General features: G+C 43.1%; 1 protein-coding gene across 1 annotated transcript; it reads left to right on the top strand.

Annotated features, from left to right (window-relative positions):
- The first annotated feature begins 15 nt into the window (after positions 1–15).
- On the top strand, positions 16–14,892 carry LOC125251959 (ribonuclease inhibitor-like). Its single transcript, XM_048165016.1, has 6 exons — positions 16–206; positions 445–720; positions 4,930–5,103; positions 5,531–5,701; positions 7,621–7,805; positions 14,323–14,892. The coding sequence occupies exons 1-6, from the start codon at positions 16–18 to the stop codon at positions 14,364–14,366; spliced, it is 1,041 nt and encodes a 346-aa protein (XP_048020973.1). The 3' UTR covers positions 14,367–14,892.
- Positions 14,893–22,013: the final 7,121 nt, after the last annotated feature.

The following is a 22,013-nucleotide window of genomic DNA, read 5'->3' as shown; positions in this document are numbered from 1 at the left end:
ACAACGTGATCTTCTATGACACAGACCTGGAAGCCTGTAGGTATTGACGTCTATAAGGCATCAGTGTACTCAGGCATGTGTACCCAGATCTTTAAGGAGGAAACAGGGATCATTCTTGGTACCATGTACTGCTTTGTTCACTTGAGCATTCAAGAGTTTATTGCAGCCCTTTATGCACATCTGTTTCTAGACATCAACAAGGAAAAGTGTGTTTGTTCATGAGTCTACAGAACAGGAAAAACAAAAATGAAACCATGATTGATTTTCTCAAGGCTGCAGTGGACGAAGGCACTCAAGAGTGACAAATGGACACCTGGACCTTTTCCTTCGCTTCCTCCTCGGTCTGTTCAGTCCAGTCCGAATCGACGACTCTTACAGGGTCTGTTGACACAGCAAGACGGCAATGACCAGAGCAACAAGGAAATAGTTCAGTACATCAAGCAGACAATTAGAAGGTAATCTGTCTGCAGAGAGATCCATCAATCTGTTCTACTGTCTGAATGAACTGAACGACCAAACTCTGGTGAAGGAGATTCAGACCCACCTTAGCAAAGGAAGTCTCTCATCTGGTGACCTTTCACCTGCCCAGTGGTCTGCTTTGGTCTTTGTGTTGTTGACATCAGAGGAAGAGCTGGAGGAGTTTGAGCTTCATAAATTCAAGAAATCAGACGAGTGTCTCATTAGATTATCGGCAGTCCTCAAAACCTCCAGAAGAGCTCTGTAAGTCATTTAATACTGTTTTGTCATGTTTTGCTCTCATCTGAAAAATGCATTTATCTACATTATTCTATAGTGATTCTCCCATTATAAACATGAACTTAACCCTTTAAAGCATGACATATGAAATAATAGTCTGAAAAAGCAAACTAAATTTGAATGGAAACAGTTTATCAAACCTTTAGACAAAATATAAAAAATATTAAAAATAAAAAATATTAAAATATTAAAAAATGTTAAAAATGCAAATAATTTTTTTCTATCATAAACACTTTTATGACTTACATAGAATTATATATTGGCTCATACTCATACTTGAGGAAGGGAAAATAGGCTACATTTTATTCAGAGGCTTTAACTGTTTAACTAGTCACCTTAAAAACTTAACTAAAATATGATTTAAGTAACATTCTCTTTATTAACAATGTGGTTTAAAAAAAACTTAAAAAAAACTCCACTTCAAGTGTAAAACAATTTGTTAAATATCTTTGCAGAAATATGCCTGAAATACAGTGGTGGTCAGAATTATTGGCACCCTTGGTAAATATGATCAAAGATGACTGTAAAATCCCCATTTCCACTATCAGGGCAATAATTAAGAAGTTCCAATTAACTAAAGATGTTACAAATCTGCCTGGAAGAGGAAATGTGTCTAAATCGTCCTAATGCGTGGTGAGGAGGAGAGTTTGAGTGGCCAAAGGCTCTCCAAGGATCACAGTTGGAGAACTGCAGAGATTAGTTGAGTCTTGAGTCTCAGAAAGCGATAAAAAAAATATCAGCACCTACATCCCCACAAGTTGTTCAGGAGGTTTTCAAGAAAAATCCTCTGCTCTCATCCAGAAACAATCTCCAGCATATTCAGTTGTCAGACATGATTGGAACTTCAAATGGGACCTGGTTCTATGGTCAGAGGAAACTAAAAAAAAAAAAGAGCTTTTTGGCAGCAATCCCACCAGATGGGTTTGGTGCACACATGGATAAAAAGTACCCCATGTCCACGGTTAAATATACTGCTGGATCTTTAATGTTGTGGGCCTGTTTTTCTGCTGGAAGTCCTGGACATCTTGTTCAGATATATGGTATCATGGATTCTACCAAATATCAACAGATAAAAAATCAAAACCTGACCGCTTCTGCTAGAAATCCAATAATGGGCTATGGCTGGATCTTCCATCAGGACAATGATCCAAAACAAACATCAAAACCAACACAAAAATGTGTCACTGAGCACAAAATGAAGCTACATGGAGCTGGGAATCTGAAAGTTCTGGAGAGATTCTGCATGAAGGAATGGTCTCTGATCTCTTGTCAGGTGTTCTCCAAACTCATCAGGCATTATAGAAGACGACTCAGAACTGTTTTCTTGGCAAAAGGAGGTTGCAAAAACTATTAAATAAAAGAGTGCCAATAATTGTGGCCAACGTGTTTTGGATATAAACATTTATTTCATAATGTAACTTTCCCCCCACTTTCAATTCTTTTTCTTCAATGAAAGGTTAGATTTTTGCTAAGTTTATGAATTAAGGATCAAAAGGTTAAACAATGCAGATTTATTTTTACAGCCATCTTTGATCATATTTACTAAGGGTGCCAATAATTCTGACCACCACTGTATGAAGACAAATGTTGTACAAACTTATCTTAAACACATCCTATATACTCTGAAATAATATAAAATAAGAAAATGCTAAATATTTCTTAGCCAAAAAGTAATAGCAATAAATAACACCAGTAATAGGCTATTATTAATAGCAATTGCGTTGTAAAAACAGAAAACAACAGCAGCTTTCAGCCTGTCATCATCATGCAAACATGAAATATCAAACAGGTTTTTGCATTGCGCTATTTGTCCTAATGTTTTTATGTTGGCGGACATGTTTAGATGTTGCACTTGTCTCCCGTGTCTTTTGCAGTTTCTCACCCATGAAACGGCATCGTAAAAACAGTCTAGTCTGATGATTCGGCTGTGGTGCTCCAGACGTTACTGCCTGCCCTTGTGTAATAAATTCCTTTCATAATGTTGGGAACATAGGCTGGCATATGCAAATATTCCAAAGACCTTAATTTATTTGTTATAACACGGGTATACCATGTCATCAGTCCTGTTGTTTTATTGATAAAAGATAGATGTTTAATATAAGCGAGTTTGTCACTGTAATATTATATTGTTGATGTGTTTTACATTAAAGGTGGGATAATTAGATTTTGAAAAATGCTGTTGGACATTGTTAATATGTGAAAGAAACCCAAACAAGCCCACCCCTCTTTTCGTTGCTCCGCCTCCAAAACGCACACTCCAATCCGAACCACCCTGCTCCGAGTCGGTCTCGCACTCTGGCCTGATCACTGCTGGCAGGGAAGGCGAGTACTCTAACAATAACTAACTAAACACTAACTAAACACTGCATTCTCTAGTGGTTGTCATTGTGCAGTAGTATAACTGCAAAACTCTGACTATCTGGCCACTGTTACACACGCAATGTGAGTGGATGTCTGTTTATCACAGCTGACATGCAACAAAATGCTTCACGAAAAGTAAAGTGCAGTTGATGAACAACATGGAAGCACAAAAAAATTAACATACAGTACACGAGTAAATACAAATTAAGTGTTCATTGTTAGTCGGTAAACAGGTGAAGCGGAATGAAAGCAGCATCAGCGTCTGTTTTCAGGCCTTCCTTCAGGCCTCTCTAGCGCTGGAAAGCTTTTCTAATGTATACACGGGTCCTAAAGAGCTTGCCCAGTCATAAACCTTCATTCCAGTGATGATCTTTTCAGCTCTTTTGTATTGTGTCCCATCTCTCTTTTAGCAGTTGTTGTTTTTTTATTTCTTTTTTTAAATCTCCCTCTTGCTAATTCTCTCTCCTCGACCGTCATACACCCCCTAATGCTGATTGGTTACACGTTTGTTGTTGGTGTCGGCCCGACTAACTTCCAAACAATGTTTTGGAAATTCTGCTTACTCCACCTTTAAGAGTAATATTGAATTGACATTAAGCATTAGTTTTGTTCCAAGAAAAGGAAAGATCTACGGTCCTATCATACACCTGGCACAATGTGGCGGAATGTGTGACGCAATTGTTTTTTGCTAGTTTAAGCCCGACGCAGTTATCATTTTCACGTCCTGTGCCACATTGTTTAAATAGCAAATGCATTTGTGCCCCTTGGACGTGCTGGTCTGAAAACGAGATCTAACTGAAAGACTGAGCCATTGACCAACTGAAACCTGGTCTAAAGTCAATGGCACAATATTTTTTGTTAATTAACGAGCACGTTAGTAATATGCGCTTATAGGCGAGTGCACAAGGCGTGTAACACAGCAGCACACAAACATGTCAAATATTAAAAATAAAAGGATTACAATGTAAAAGATTATTATTGTGTGCATAAAAATAAAAATGCTTTGCTAAAATCCTGCTTGTCCCGTAGGCTAGATGATCTGCTCGCGTGTTTTAACCTAGCGCAAAAGTAGATCCGTTTCCTTGCTAGAAAAGCGTTTAGAAATTAAATTAAATTGGATTCGGACATGCCCTAAGTGCACTTGTTCCTTGTGCTTTAGACCATGCACTTAGATCAGGGATGGGCAACTGGTGGCCCACGGGCCACGTACGGCCCGCAATGTCTTTAAATACGGCCCGCTGGACATTTAAAAAGCAAGTAATGTAAAGATTGCATTCAGATTATGATATTAATACTAAATTAATTGAGGAGAGGTCGCTATTTCCGGTCGATCCTGGTGTAAATGGTGTGAGTGGCGATTAGTAATCTGGCCCCCTGGTATTAAGGAGAAAAAATGATGGGCTTGTCACTATCGAAGTTGCCCATCCCTGATTTAGATCATCAAAATAGGGCCCCTAATGTTAAAGATCAAATTGGGCTTGGTGTACAAGATGGCGCCTGTGAACGATGCGAGTGTGTGCATGTTTACTTCCACTCATACTCTTTCGGTCTAATTAAAATGTTTTTTTTTTTTAATTAAAGAGAAGATGGTGGTCTATTAGAGAGATCATTCTAATATTATTGTGTACCTCTGTGCGGTAATTCATTGAGATACACAGAGATTATCTTTCATTCTTTTTCCTGTTTTTTTGCCTTTATATTCAGTTGTCGAAACTAACTTTCAATACATTTGTACAAAGAACAAAATAAAATTCAGTTTAAAGATTTATATTGTTCGGATTAACCAGCTGAATGTTTTCATTCCTGTTCTAGACTCTCTAACTGCAGTGTAACAGAAGAAGGTTATAAAGCTCTGGCTTCAGCTCTGAGATCAAACCCTTCACACCTGATAGAGCTGGATCTCACAGGAAATGATCCTGGACAATCAGGAGTGAAGGAGCTAAATGATTTATTACAGGATCCAAACTGTCAGCTGAAGACACTGAGGTGAGACTGGATGAAATCATTAACAAGATTAGTTATATGCACGCTAAATATTCATAACAAATAAATTATTTTAGTTATACAATAAGCTGGACAATTTGTTGCATCAAAATGATCAAGATGATGATAACCATAAACACAGTTTAGTTGTGGTACAAGCTACAGCTACAGTCAAATTGTTTTCTGAACACAATTGTTTTCCATCAAGGCCAGATTCACTGTATCTCTACAGCAGGTCTATGAGTCTCCAGATGTTCAAACACTGCAGTTTCAGAAGCCAGTTTTCGCTGTGCTTATGTTTCTCACACCTGTTACATCTAAATAACTAACTAGAGCTTGTCTTTAGAACAATAATTAAGTTTTTTGTCTTATCAATCATGTTTGTAATGCAACAGACATTTAGTTGAGAACTGAATTGACTCTTCTGCAGGTTTTTGAGTGCTGCTGCAGATGAAGCCTGTCAGTATGTGGAGAGATTTGTGGGTAAAAACCCGTTACTCCAGAGAGAGCTGAAACTGAGTGAACATGAACTAGGAGACACACGAGTGAATCAGATCGCTGCTCTACTGCAGGATAAACACTGTCAACTCAACAAACTGACGTGAGTATTGTTCATTTATTTAAAATATTACATTACTTTTCATTGTAATGTTACTGTAGCTGATAATAATGTTTTTCCAGAGCTTAGAAAACTCTTTAAATAAGTGATAGATTGAAAAAACATGCTGCATTATAAACACAGAGATGTCTTTCCCAACTTTCACAGTTTAATTCTGTGTAATTAAAATATAAGTTGCTCTTTTTGAACATGATTGCTGAATGTGATCATTTGTTTACTGATTGCTGGTGACGTGTAATAGGGCTGGGAGGAAAAAAAAACAATTGATTGAATGAATCATTTAAAAAAAAAAAAAAAAAAAAAAAAAAATATATATATATATATATATATATATATATATATATATATATATATATATATATATATATATATATATATATATATAGTTTTTTTTTAAATTCCAGAATCAACATTAAATTAAACATAAATTTCTTAATTTTATTTCTTGCTTACAGACGAGGTGGACAGAAGTTACTCACTTTTGTCCCAACAAAGTACGAAATGTTTTTTTTATTATTTTTTTTTTATTGCAAACAATTTATAGATGACATTAATGAAATAGAATGTATCACAGAATGTATCAACAATACATCCAAAGTCATCTGAACATATGAAAGAGAAAAAAATAAATTGAGAATGATCGTTAAAAGAGAAAGATACATTTAAATAGCTTTTTTAAGAACAAAGAAAAGAAGGAACAGAACAAAGAAAGAAAAGAGGATAAAAAAACAACAACAACAAAACAGGTAATAGTCACGGTACATGAAAGATCTCATCATATCTCTTCAAAACAGAACTACATTTTTTGTTAATAATTATTAATGATTTGATTAAATGTTCAACTTCACATAATAAATCTATAAAAGTAAGTATTTTCTTAAGAAACCTTTTGTTTGTGAAAATAAAAATTTGCCGCAAGGATAAGAAAGTTAACAGTAGATTCTAAAGATTTGTTTTGGTTTTCCAAAAAGTAAACAACATCCTTAATGTGTAAATTACAGTTCATATCAACTTTAGAAAAACAATAGGAACTCAAATCTTTCCAGAAAAGTGATGAAACATTACATGAGAAGAATAAATGACAAATATCTTCACTTTCTGGACCAGTTTCCAGGCTAACAAAGCTTGTTGATGAAATCTGACCAGTTTAACAGGTGATTTACCAGTGGAGTAATTGCATTTCATCAAAAAAAAAAAAAAAGGCCACATACCCTATTAAATATATTATTAGGAATAAAATACCACAATCTGACCCAAGCACACATCTTTTTAACCAGTTAATTTTAAATGTTGAATAAGAAAGCTCAATAAATTGATAAATTTCTTTGGAGCCAATTATTAAAAATATATTTTGTTTTCGTTAACTGTTGAAAATCAGGGGAGTACAGGTTCCTATAAAAATTTGTAACAAATTTCTCAATTTCTCCAGGGTGCTTAGAAACTGAATCGTTAGCAGTTTAGTTTGAAACGGGGCGCGTTTCTCATGAAAAATCTCTAATGTGAAAGCTGTCATGTGAAGCCTGATGTGCACCGGAGTACCGAACCGAGACCGAGACTACCTGAAGGAGGTGATCTGAGTTTGGTTGCACTCGAACTGTGCAGCGGTTCACATGAATATCATGTCTGTGACGTAAGATGAACACAAACACACCAGGGTCCGATAGAATCAGTTTGAGTGTGAAACAAGACCACGGGGGACCGGGAACAATTGAGACCGGGCTTGGACCGCGGCAAACAAGCCCAGTGTGAAAGCCCCCTAAATGAACAATGTGTGCCTTCTCCATGTTACCTACACCTGGATATCCCTGTTTATTTGTCAGCAAAAGTCTGCTGGATGAAGCTAAACATGGTAGTTGATCATCATAGTTCTGAGTCATTGTCTTTTCTCTTTCTGTCTTCAGTCTGAGTGGATGCAGAATTACAGAGGAACAGTGTGTCATCCTGACTTCAGCTCTGAAATCAAACCTGTCACACCTGAGAGAGCTGAACCTGAGCTGGAATAAACTAGGAGACTCTGGAGTGAAAAACCTCAGTGATCTACTGATGAACCCACAATTCAAGTTGGAGAAACGTCTCGGTTACAAAGGTAACCCTCGTTCCCTGAAGGAGGGAACGGAGACGTACGTCGGACAGACCGACGAATAGGAATCTCGCCAGAGAGGCCAATCTACTTCGAGTGTAACTAAACGAGCCAATGCACATTGGCATGCAATCATCTGCGTCAGCTGCTCGCCTCGCAGCGCGGGTATATAATGAGCAGCAGGTGCGTTGCATCTTCAGGTTTTCGCTGAGGAGCCGAACTAAGCAGGCGGCAGCACAGCAGGACAACAACTGTGGCGACGGGACGTACGTCTCCGTTCCCTCCTTCAGGGAACGAGGGTTACCTTTGTAACCGAGACGTTCCCATTCAGTCGGTCACGTTCGACGTACGTCGGACAGACCGACGAATAGGAATCCCTACCAAAGCGCCACAGGAGCTGGCCTCCTCCAGCGCTCTGTTGTAAGCCACCTGAACCCCCTTGCCTGCGGACGGTGGGACAGGGCTAACACACAGAGAGGGTCGATCACTGTTGTTCCCAAACCCATTCAGTGAGACTATTGGATAACGCTGGGAAAGCGTAACCTTTCGTTGAAAGGAACGCTGCGGAAGCCACATCCTTCCCCGAAGGAGTTATGTGGAGAAGTACATATGGACTAACCCTGTAGGGCTGTGCTACATATGGAAGAACTGGGGTGACTCCAACTCGGTAGAGATGGGTTCTCCCAGAGGGAAAGACACGGGCTTCGTTTAGGAGCAGCCGTGGAGAAAGCCATATGGGATCCCCGTAGGGTCACACATATGGAACCCAGCCTAAATCCGGTTCTCAGGGATGCAACAGAGTATAGGCCTGGCGCCGGACGTTCCGCCACGTCAGCTGCCGAAGGGTGACCGGAGGACTCAACAGGGTGTGCCCGTAGGGACTCTCTGGAGCAAAGAAGCGCATGCAGCGCAGCAAGCCGACACTAAGCCTGGGCCTCTCCGTGCCTCTGACCTGAGGCAAGAACACGGGAGGAGACCGGCTCGACACGAAAGCTATAGTATCTAGCGAACGTGTTAGGTGTCGCCCAGCCCGCAGCTCTACAAATGTCTGTTAGCGAGGCGCCACGAGCCAGCGCCCAGAGGATGCTACACCTCTCGTGGAGTGAGCATGCAACCTGAGCAGGCAGGGCACGCCCTGAGCTTGGTAAGCCAGGGCGATGGCATCCACTATCCAGTGGGCCATCCTCTGCTTGGAGACAGCCTTTCCCTTCTGCTGGCCTCCGTAACAGACAAAGAGCTGGTCTGAGGTCCTGAAGCTTCGAGTTCTGTCTATGTACAGTCGCAAGGCGCGGACTGGACAGAGCAAAGCCAGGGCTGGGTCTGCCTCCTCCGAGGGCAGCACTTGCAGGCTCACCACCTGGTCCCTGAAGGGAGTTGTAGGAACCTTGGGCACATAGCCAGGCCGGGGTCTCAGTACCACGTGGCTGTCACCCGGCCCGAACTCCAGGCACGATTCGTCGACCGAAAATGACTGCAGGTCCCCTACCCTCTTGATAGAAGCCAATGCAACCAGCAGCAAAGTCTTCATAGACAGAATCTTTAAACCTGCCGATTGCAAAGGCTCAAAGGGAGCAATCTGAAGTGCTTTTAGCACCAGAGCGAGGTCCCAAGAGGGTATGGAGGGGGGACGAGGAGGATTTAACCGTCTCGCCCCCCTAAGGAACCTGACGACCAGGTCATGCTGACCAACAGATTTGCCATCTATGTGGTCGTGGTAAGCGGAGATAGCAGCAGAATGGACTTTGAGGGTGGAGGGGGACAGCCTACGCTCCAACCCTTGCTGCAAGAAGGAAAGCACGACACCGATCGAGCATCTTCGGGGGTCTTCTCGGGGCCAGCTGTGTGCCAGTGCGTCTGTCCCGAGTGTTCCCCCGGTCAGAGAGTAAAACAACTGGCAGTGGGAGGTTTCTGGTGAGGCAAACAGGTCTACCTGAGCCTCTCCGAACTCTCTCCAGATCAGCTGAACCACCTGGGGGTGGAGTCGCCATTCTCCTGGCAGCGCAGCTCATGATAGCTCGTCGGCCACACAGTTGAGCACACCGGGGACATGAATGGCGCAAAGCGACCTCAGATGCTTCCGACTCCACAGGAGGAGATGGCGGGCGAGTTGCGACATGCGACGGGAGCGTAGACCACCTTGACGGTTGATGTCAAGGTGGTCAACGCTGCTCAACGCTGCTGCCCTACGCTCGGAGCTTCGTGGAGTTTATCCTAAATCCTTCTCTTTATTCCTATTCACATAATATAACTTTCTTATTTTTCACTAGATTACTTAACCTATTGCATAGTATTACTAAACGGAACGATCTATTACTAGCAATCCACCAGCGTAATCACCTAGTGTTAGCCATAGCCTGCTAGCTACCGTCTACTTTCTTTTTTCCTCTAAACCAACCTTTCTTGTCGATTTAATGGCGGATTTATCAGATGTATGTTATTCTGATCTGTCCTCGCCAGATCGGGAAGCTGTGGAGTTTTTCGGACGGCGTTCATCAAACACACGGTCAGTCATGTCCGACGATTATCATGTGTATTAAATGCAACATGTACAGCTTAGCTCTTTCTGTCAGCAGTGAGCCTTACACATGTGATAAATGCAGGGATATTGTCAGGCTGACAGAGAGAATCTCAGAATTAGAGACACGCATCCAAACTTTAATTGAGGATAGTGAGAATGAAAGGGCCTTAGATACTGCTTTGGATGCGACTAGCCTAGTAAACACTGCACATTCGGTTCCGGTTGTAGAAGCCACGCAGCAGGCTAACTGGGTGACTGTGAGGCGGCATAATGGCAAGAACAAACACCACTCTTCCGTTCCGATTAGAACATCAAACAGGTTCTCCCCACTCAGTGACGCACCCACTGAGAATCCTGTTGAAAGTGCCCTAGTTATTGGCGATTCTATTACACGGAACGTGAAAATAGAGACACCAGCCACCATAGTCACATGTTTGCCGGGGGCCAGAGCACCTGACATCAAAGCAAATTTAAAAGTGCTGGCTAATGCTAAACGTAAATATTCTAAAATAATTATCCACGTCGGCACAAATGATGTTCGACTTCGCCAGTCGGAGATCACTAAAATTAACATTAAAGAGGTGTGTGAACTCGCAAATTCAATGTCAGCAGAAGTAATTTGTTCTGGCCCTCTTCCTGTTCGTCGGAGTGATGAGATAGTTAGCAGGTTATCATCACTCAATGGCTGGCTGTCTAAGTGGTGTCCGCAGAATAATATAGGTTTCATAGACAATTGGAAAAGCTTTTGGGGCAGACCTGATCTGTTGAAAAGAGATGGTATTCATCCCTCCCGGGATGGTGCTGCTCTTCTATCTAGAAATTTGGCAAATAGTCTTAGAGCTGAAACATGACAAACCAGGGCCCAGATCAGGACGCAGACAAACTGGCTAAACCGACCGTCTGCTAGCCGCCTCACGTCACAGAACTCAAATAATTCACAGCACATAGAAACTCTTTCACCTAGATATTATCACATAGAGACTGTGTCTGTACCTCGAACTAGTAAATACAAAAAACTTCCGAAACCTTTTAAGGGTAAAAAATTTAATTGATGTTCAAAAAATGAAAATCACAGATAAATCAGATAAACAAATGATAAAGCTTGGGTTACTGAATATTAGATCTATTTCTTCAAAAGCACTTATTGTAAATGAAATTATCACAGACAATAAACTAGACTTGCTGTGTTTGACAGAAACCTGGCTAAAACCAGACGATTACATTACTTTAAATGAATCTAGTCCTCAAGGTTATGATTATCGACACAAGCCTCGACAGAAAGGCAAAGGGGGACGTGTTGCTGTAATTTATAGTAATATATTAAGAATCATTCAAAAGAATTTCAAATATAATTCCTTTGAAGTGATGGTGCTTTATGTAACATTATGTAAGTTGACATTTGTGCTGGCTACTGTATACAGGCCACCAGGGCACCATAATGACTTTATCAAAGAATTTGCTGATTTTATATCAGAGTTTAGTACTGGCTGCGGATAAAGTCCTTGTTGTTGGTGATTTTAATATCCATGTAGATAATAATAAAGACACATTTGGATTGGCATTTGCAGACATTTTAAAACTCTATTGGAGTTAGACAACACGTGTCAGGACCCACTCATTGTCGTAATCATACCTTAGATCTAATACTGTCGCATGGAATTGATATTGATGCTGTTGAAATTCTACAGCAGAGCGATGATATATCAGATCATTATTTAGTCTTGTGTATAATACAATTAGCCAAGGCTACAAAACCACCACCCAGCCATAAATATTGTAGAACCATCACGTCTACCACTAAAGATTGCTTTATAAATAATCTCCCCGAGCAGTTTCATCGCCTTAGTATACCTGACAACTTAGAAGAACTCGATGTTGCAACAGAAACTATTGGCTCTCTCTTTTCCAGCACATTAGATGCAGTCGCTCCTTTATGTCTAAAGAAGATTAAGGAAACTAATCCAACGCCGTGGTATGATGAGCACACTCGGGCTCTAAAACGAGCTGTTAGAAAAGCTGAACGTAGTTGGAAGAAAACAAAACTAGAAGTTTTTCGCCTTTCGTGGAAAGAAAAAATGATTGAGTACAGAACGGCTATAAGAAATGCTAGATCTACTTATTTTTCAAATCTCTTAATAGAAAACAAACATAATCCTAGGTATTTATTTGACACAGTGGCTAAATTAACTAGAAACAGAGATTCAACTGCTGACGTTTCCATAGAGCACAGCAGTAATGACTTTATGAACTTCTTTACTTGCAAGATTGATAATATTAGAGAGAAAATTAAAAAACATGCAACCGTCTACAGTTTCGCTTCAGACAGTGCACTGTAGTGTCCCTGAGGTAAAACTAGAATCATTCGCCGCTATAGGAGAGGAAGAATTATCTAAACTTATCAAATCATCAAAATCAACGACATGTAGCGCGAGGTCCGTCGCGGCACGAAGTTCCTGAAGAACTTGTGGGTCATGGCCACCCTCGTGCAGATCCTTCAGTGCCTTGGCCTGATGGACCTGCAACAACGCCATAGCGTGTAGGGCAGAGGCAGCTTCCCCACAGGCCTCCCCCCGCCAGGTGGAGTTAGGGCACAGTTGCATAGCAACGGCCCGTTCCACGGGGGGTATGCGCGTATAACCCTTCGCTGCCCCGCCGTCAAGGGTGGTGAGGAGGAGGACCCACCGACACGGTTTCGGGCAGTAAAAGGTGCCGTCCACGTGCCAGTGAGCTCTTCATGCACCTCCGGGAAGAAAGGCACTGGGGTGGGGGGCTGAGAACCAGCCCTTGCCACACCAAGGTACCAATCGTCCAACCTCGAGGGTTCGGGACACGGTGGAGGATTCCACACGAGCCCGACCCTGTTGGCGGCCCGGGAAAGCATAGCCATCATTTCCGGGTCTGAATCGGGCACAGTTGTCACTCCCGAGGGAGGCAGCTGCGCCGAATCGTCATCCCCAGAAGCGTCAGGCTCACCCTCCGATGCAGCGATCGACATCCGGTCGTCTTGGGGAGCTCCGAAGGATACAGATGGTACACACCTCTGGGGTGGTCCACCGCGCTCCCCCGGCAGCTCTACTGGCTGCGGAGTGCAGGAGGGATGAGGGTTCCTAGGGGGTTGGTTCCCCGAAGGAAACGCGCTCACCGTGATCCTCAGGTCACCAGTGCCGCCGCCCGAAGCAACCCTCTGAGGAGCTGATACACAGCTTTTCACGCTGATACACAGCTTTTTTGCTCAAATAAAAAAAGGCAAAAACGAAAGCAAAGAAGAAAAATCGGCCCCGCTGCTGTGCTGTTCCTCCTGCACCGGACGAGAAGAGCAGTCAGAGAGAGAGCTGGCTCGTTGAAGTCCGTTCTTCAAACACTCGCTCATAGAAACCACCGTGTTTGCTCAGTAGTTCGGCTCCGAAGCGAAAAGCTGAAGATGCAACGCACCTGCTGCTCATTATATACCCGCGCTGCGAGGCGAGCAGCTGATGCAGATGATTGCATGCCAATGTGCATTGGCTCGTTTAGTTACACTCAAAGTAGATTGGCCTCTCTGGCGAGATTCCTATTCGTCGGTCTGTCCGACATACGTCGAACGTGACCGACTGAATGGGAACTACAGTTAGTATCATTATACTGTACAGCAGTTACAGTGAGATTGAAGTTTATTTATTTTAAGACAGCAGGACTTATGTTTCATATTTTATAGCAGTGCACTTTCTGCGGTTTTCCTGTTGGCCACTTTATTTATTTATTTTTTATCTTTTTATTAATTGTTTAATTTCCAGCATTTGATATAATGTTCTGATTGTGTACATGCAGAAATCTGTCTTTTCAACAGAGAATAAAGAATAGAGAGATCAAATAAATAGTTAAAATGAAAGAGAAGAAACAGTATCTTCAGCACACAGAACTAGTGTAACTGGGTTTCAAACAGACTATTGGAAACTAAATGCTGCTGAAGCTCTTCAATAAGATGATCATCACAGATGTGAACTATTGTTATTTCTCTGTCTTCAGTCTGTTTAGATGCAGAATTACAGAGAAACAGTGTGTCATCCTGACTTCAGCTCTGAAATCAAACCCGTCACACCTGAGAGAGCTGAACCTGAGCAGGAATAATCTAGAAAACACAGGAATGAAGCACTTATGTGACGTACTGAAGGATTCACACTGTAAACTGGAGAGATTGAGGTGTAAGATTGAAAATATCTAAAGATATTTTAAAATAATCAAAGACATTTGCTTTACTGTTTCAACCCCTCTCTCTTGCTACAAGGGCCATTTGGAAGGCACAAAGGTGCTGATATTGATCAAGCCCCGAGGGGCCAAGACATTGGGGGTCTACAAATGGTCACACCTTTAGTACAGTGGGGGAAGTTTAAATCTTCTGATTGGTCAGTTTGAATGTCTCACATTTGAGTTTTGGTCACATGGTCAAGGAAGGGATAAAAGAAGATTGTAACTGTTGCTCTGGTCTCTTTGATACTCTGCTCTTCTTTCTTGGATTCTTGGGCACTCTCTGGCCCTCTCTCTCTCTCTCTCTCTCTCTCTCTTTCTCTCTCTCAGGTAACTTTTTCATACATGCTGTGTACAATTTTTATAAGTTCACTTGTAGTACAGATGCAGTACAAATGAGAAACGAAACTGTGAACTAGTTGTGTACTTAAAGTTTACTACTGTTACACTTATAGTACACTTAAACGTATACTTCAGTTGGGCCAATTTAGTCCCAAGCGGTATTAAAATAGTACACTTACAAGTTTACTACTAGTACATTGATACTAGTATACTTACTACATAAAGTATACTTAAAAAATATACTTTAACATTACTAAAGTATACTTGATAAAATGAACTTGAAGTAAACTTCTTTTTCGTAAGGGCTGTGCTTATTTCCGTCATTGGTATAAGTTGCAGTGGGTGGTAATCGACAAGAAATGTACAGTTTTCTAACATCTTACTGATAAAGTTTCTTTAGTCGCTCTGGCAAACCTTACAGTCTGAACCGCTGTAGGAGTTCCACCCTTACAGATGGTGCCGAAACCCGGGCATCCCTTGCAGTGAGTTTTCTGAAATCTACTTTGATTGCTCATCAGAATGAGGACATTTTTTCACAGTTGAATCTTGTGAATGGATTAAAGCTGACCATCTCACCAAGGAATGGGTAAGTCTGTTTTAATTATTTAATGGTATGATATTCAGATCTCCTCAGGGATGGAAGGGAAAATTTCTGGAAAGAGTGAAGTATTGTTTGCTTTATGGAGCAAAAAAGTTGAGCCTACCTTGTGCAAACTCAAGAAACAATACATTGGGATTAAATGTTCAGATGATGAAATGCTCAAATGGTGGGACATAATTGGCAAACACCAAAAGAAATCAAAACGTGGTGAAATAATTGAGGCTTTAACCCTTTAACACGTACGATCACACCGGTGTGATTAGAACGTTCAGTGCATCGCGTGATCAACTACCAAATTCAAATGTGCGTGCGCGCTTTGGCTGGCGCTAAACCAGAGACGGATGCGCGCAGCGCTTTTCATATATTACATATATGCAGTGTTTTCAACCAAATAATGTTTATTGTAGATTTCAGACATTTAAATACACACGAGTACTAACAAAACAATATATTTAGAGTTTGTAAAATACACAATGATGTCTATAGAAGCGGAAATAACAACCCTTTCCATTATAATTAGACGACACGTTTTATTCATATCAGATTGTGAAAGTAACTTTAAAGCTTACTCTATTCTTCCCCAGTTCACCGACTCACTTACTTTCATGTATTTCGGGAGAAGATAAATTCACTGGTTGTAAATCCAACAGATCCGATTCTCTGTGCGGCGCAATCTAACATGGCGGCGCCCATCGCGCATATGGCTCAACTAACATGATCGTTATAAAGGTGTTTAAACTGCAAAACACATCCACTTGCACATATTTGTCGATCGGAATATTAGATATTTCATGCTATAGTCAACAAATTTGTAAATATTTTGAATAACAAAGGAAAAATTAAATGAAAGCAGATTATCATTCATACAGTGCTGCGGTGTGTCACATAACAAGCAATGACGCGTCACCATGGAAACCATAAAGTGATACGTTCTAAATAACGGTCGCTTCAAAAAACTCACGCTGGGGGGTCAGACAGAATATTTAAAACTTACGTGCGAAAGGGTTAAACTTCATAAGTTGTGCACAGCTGCATGATGTGACCACATTTCTGTTTTCATGTATAGATGCTAAATGTAAAGAAGTGCATTCTAAAAATGCAGAGGTACAAAAGTGTGAGGCAAAGATTCAGGATCTTCAATCACAGCTAGATAATTTACTTAGCTGAACAGTTAGCTCTGACTGAAAAATGTAAAAAACACAAAGAGACCATTGCAGATCTCAAGGCTAAGCTAAATGCTCAAAAGTCTCCCAAAACGCTTAACAGTGATGGGGCTAAAAAGCATGTTCACTTCCTTAGATGAATGTGAACTTGCTCTGATGAATCTGGAATGTTTTGTTCAGAGGATCACTGCTAAAGAAAGTGTGCCTATTTCAGTTCTTAAGGTGATGCAGCACCGTAATAGCGCAGAGTCATGTACCAGAACGCATGGTGTTCAAGCATTAGAGAGTCATGAAAACCCTCAAACTCCAGAACACAGCAAACAACCCTGTGGCAAAGAGAACAGGTTTTGCCGTTCCTGTCAGAAAATAGGCCATACAGAGGACAAATGCTGGTCACTGGGTAGGGGTAGGCCTCCACCTTATTTTCAGAAAGGTAGGAAACCACGTTTTAAGAGTAAAGATCAGAGCTCATTTGCAGGTAAAACTCTTAAGTGAGTTAACTGCATTGTTCATGCAAGGCCTCCAACTTTTGACTTCACTTGCTAGTGGATTAGCAGCCCAATAGCAATGATCCTGTTTGTATTTCCAAATTTGTGATTGTGCTAAACACATTGTGCGCATAGAACACACATTAAAGTTGTTTGTGATACTATATGTACACAAAGACTAGCTGAGTTTATTCTTTAAAACACATGATTGCTTTACTGTAAGTGTTGGATTAAACACTTAGGATTAATAGGTTGTAGATGCTATGCATTTCTAGGCCAAGTATCCTTGTGTTAAATTGGAATAATAAGTGTAGTACTGGAATTGTGTAGCAATTTCTAGTTGCATGTGTGACTATGTTGAATTTGTTTGCCTTCCTAAAGTGGAAAACTCTGCTATTTGTCCATATAGCTAGAGTAAAACCATGTACAGGAGCACAGAATTGCCATGTGGCTACAATGTGATTCACAATTGTATTAACCATGAAAATGCTTTCCTCACAACAGGATTCAGAAACTCTGAACTTTGCACTTTATCATGCTCCTTAACGAAAACATTGGTGTAGAAGGATTTTGAGCCAAATCACACCTCATACTCACATCTTCAAGCTGGCTTCCTGTTACAACAGGACCAAATTTGCATCACAATTGTAAAACTCCCTCACCTTTGTTTGGAGCATGATTGAATTTACACATAGCCACAGCTAAATGCAGCCGCATAGATTTGATCTTCAAACACAAAGTCAAATCTACATCTACATATGCCTCACAAAATGTTTGCATATAATGTTTTTGTTTTTAAGTCTTTAAGTCTAGACTGCACTATAACTGTGAATTTCATCCAGTTGTTGTTGTTGTTTTTTACTTTGGATTTACTAAATCACTTCGTTATTTGTCTCACCAAATTAAATGTTAGTATTTCTCATTCTACCTAAGCACACAATTTGTATTATCATTAATGCATTTGAAACAACTCTGAAGCTTACTTCATATGTTTCTTTTGTATTTTGTCCATTTGACTTGTAATAATGTTTTTGGACATTTATTCAATTGAATCTCTGTATTTGGTTACACTGAATATTTTGCTAATACTCTTCATGAAATGGGTGTTTTAAACCAACATTTGTTGTTTTGTTATTATGCAATTTATTTCAATGTTTCCAGAAACAATGTAAGAGCTTGTAGGATCTTCTTTTATTCTTGCCTTGACCACTTTATCAAGTACATCGATTTAAGGGCTTATTGCCAGAGACAAATTTAATCTGACCACATCAAACCTCTGACCAATGACAAATGCCATATGTATGCTTTTGCTGTTTGTTGTGCTATATGTTCTTTTAAATAACAGGATCCCTGCTGCCAAAGTTCAAATCCTGTGTCTTGTCTCAAAGGAGGGACAACTGAGTTCTACCATTATCAGTGCCTGATTCTTGTGGAGGTGTGAAGTGTTCGATGGATGATTTGCATATCTATGAATGGTGCAACACCATTTGATGGACCTTCTCATGCAGGACTGAAGGGAGAACAAAGACTGAAGACTGACCGACTGCTATTGCAACAAGTCTGGACAAGAAGTCTGAAGTTGACATCTACACACAACAGAAAGCATGTCTTCATGGACTGTGCCACCTTTTGACACATGAGTGTGGCCAACGGTGCCAAGGAGGGACTGTAAGAATTGAAAATATCTAAAGATATTTTAAAATGAACAAAGACATTTGCTTTACTGTTTCAACCCCCTCTCTCTTGCCAAGGGCCATTTGGAAGGCACAAAGGTGTTGATAGTGATCAAGGCCTGTAGGCCAAGATGTGTGTACATCGGGGGTCTACAAATGGTCACACCTTTAGTACAGTGGGGGGAAGTTTTAATCTTCTGATTGGTCAGTTTGAATGTCTGGGTTTAAGTCACATGGTCAAGGAAGGGATAAAAGCGGATTTTAACTGTTGCTCTGCTCTCCTTTTCTATGCTCTTCTTCCTTGGATCTCGGGCACTCTCTTGCCCTCTCTCTCTCTCTCTCTCTCTCTCTATTTCTCTTTCTCTCTCTCAGGTAACTTTTTCATACATGCTGTGTACGATTAATGGTATATGATTTTATCATCTCATACATCTATTTTGTAATTATTTTAAGTGTAACCATAATCAGATATTGTCATTAAACCCTTTCTATTACAAATGATGTGCTAACTAGTTTTGATTTAGTAACATTATGTCACGGAATGCACAGACACGAAATGATAAGATCCACGTGCAGTTTAATGATGTAAGTCCAGGGAATAAACAGTCCACAAAAACAGAAACCAGAAACAAAGTGCACGAAACAGTAAACAACGAACCACAAACACAGGCAAAAAACACTGAAACTAAATAGACAGAACTAATGAGCAAACACAAAACACCTGAGTGCAATGACATGAGGCTGATAAGTCCAAGGGGTGAATTATGGGAAATGAAGTGAAAACTGGTGACGTAGTCCGTGCCCTCTGGTGGCCAACCAGGGTACTCCAACTGGATATCGTGACATTACCCCCTCCCTACGGAGCGGATACCAGACGCTCCACTTAACAAAACAAAACAAAACTCAGGAGGGAGGTGGATAGGAGGAGGATCAGGGGGAGGGATGGCGGGCCAGATCCAGCGTGCTCCCCCGAAGGCCAGGGCAGTGCTGGAGGAACCAACCAGGCGGGCACTGGCAGGTCTGGAGTCCTAGCTGTTTGCCAGGGCGGTGCTGGAGGAACCAACCAGGCGGGCACTGGCAGGTCTGGAGTCCTAGCTGTTTGCCAGGGCGGTGCTGGAGGAACCAACCAGGCGGGCACTGGCAGGTCTGAAGTCCCAGCTGTTTGCCAGGGCGGCGTTGGAGGAACTGACCAAGCAAATTTCAACGGTTCAGACGGCCTGGGCAGTAGCAGCAGAACATAAGGCCTGGATGGCAGCGGCAGAGCAGAAGATCTGGGTAGCGACGGCAAGACCGATCGAGGGTGCTCCGTGGCCATATCGAAAAGAGCGAGCAGCTCTGGGACGGCAGCGGCCTCGGGCTGCTCAGGAACGACAGCAGGCTCAGACTGCTCAGGTGGCGTCGGCAGGGCAGAAGGCTTGGATGGCAGCGGCGGCAGGGCTGACCAAGGGCGCTCCGTGGCCGTGTCAGGGAGTGCTCGAGGTGTCAGAGAGAGCGGAAGTCGGTGACGGCCTTGGCCGATGGATGACGGCCGTATCAGAGCGGAGCATATCGGACAGCGGTGCAAGCGGTGCTCCACCACGGCTTTGATGGACCTTCTCATGCTCAGGGACTGGCTGACTGGCTGGAAGCTGGAGACTCACTGGCTGGAGCGGGCTCTGGAGTGGACTCACTGGCTGGAGCGGGCTCTGAAGACTCACTGGCTGGAGTGACCAACTGCTATTGCCACACTGGAGCGGACTCACTGGACACTCACTGGCTGGAAGCCTGGAGTGGACTCACTGGCTGGAGCGGGCTCTTGACTCACTGGCTGGAGCGGGCTCTGGAGTGGACTCACTGGCTGGAGCGGGCTCTGGATGGACTCACTGGCTGGAGCGGGCTCTGGAGTGGACTCCTGGCTGGAGCGGGCTCTGGAGGGACTCACTGGCTGGAGCGGGTCTGGAGGGACTCACTGGCTGGAGCGGGCTCTGGAGTGGACTCACTGGCTGGAGCGGGCTCTGGAGTGGACTCACTGGCTGGAGCGGGCTCTGGAGTGGACTCACTGGCTGAGTGTGGCCAAAGGTGCCTGGAAGGAGGGACTCACTGGCTGTAAGACTCACTGGCTGATTGAAAATATCTAAAGATATTTGGACTAACTGGAGCGGGCTCTGGATGAACAAGCTGGAGTGGACTGGCATCTGGCTGGACTCACTGGCTGGAGCGGGCTCTGGAGCGGTGGCTGGAGCGGGCTCTGGAGTGGAGCTGGAGTCCTGGACCTCTGCGAGCTCTGGAGTGGACTCACTGGCTGGAGCGGGCTCTGGAGTGGACTCACTGGCTGGAGCGGGCTCTGGAATGGACTCACTGGCTGGAGTGGACTCTCTGACTGGAGCGAGCTCTGGAGTGGACTTACTGGCTGGAGTAGACTCACTGACTAAAGCGGGCTCTGGAGCGGACTCACTGGCTAGAGCGGGCTCTGGAGCGAACTCACTGGCTGGAGCGGACTCTCTGACTGGAGCGAGCTCTGGAGTGGACTCACTGGCTGGAGCGGGCTCTGGAGTGGACTCCCTGGCTGGAGCGGGCTCTGGAGTGGACTCCCTGGCTGGAGCGGGCTCTGGAGTGGACTCCCTGGCTGGAGCGGGCTCTGGAGTGGACTCCCTGGCTGGAGCGGGCTCTGGAGTGGACTCCCTGGCTGGAGCGGGCTCTGGAGTGGACTCACTGGCTGGAGCGGGCTCTGGAGTGGACTCACTGGCTGGAGCGGGCTCTGGAGTGGACTCACTGGCTGAAGTGGGCTCTGGACTGGACTTACTGACTAAAGCGAGCTCTGGAGTGGACTCACTGACTGGAGCAGGCTCTGGAGTGGACTCACTGACTAGAGTAGGCTCTGGAATGGACTCCCTGGCTGGAGCAGGCTCTGGAGTGGACTCACTGGCTGGAGCGGGCTCTGAAGTGGACTCACTGGCTGGAGGGGGCTCTGGACTGGACTTATTGACTAAAGCGAGCTCTGGAGTGGACTCACTGACTGGAGCGGGCTCTGGAGTGGACTCACTGACTGGAGCGGGCTCTGGAGTGGACTCACTGACTAGAGCAGGCTCTGGAGTGGACTCACTGGCTGGAGTGGGCTCTGGACTGGACTCACTGACTAAAGCGAGCTCTGGAGTGGACTCACTGACTGGAGTGGGCTCTGGAGTGGACTCACTGGCTGGAGCGGGCTCTGGAGCGGACCCACTGG

Source organism: Megalobrama amblycephala, linkage group LG17 (assembly GCF_018812025.1).
Source record: "Megalobrama amblycephala isolate DHTTF-2021 linkage group LG17, ASM1881202v1, whole genome shotgun sequence".
Lineage (NCBI taxonomy): Eukaryota > Metazoa > Chordata > Actinopteri > Cypriniformes > Xenocyprididae > Megalobrama > Megalobrama amblycephala.
Note: the sequence above shows the minus strand (reverse complement) of the source record. Positions and strands in the feature narration are given on the sequence as shown.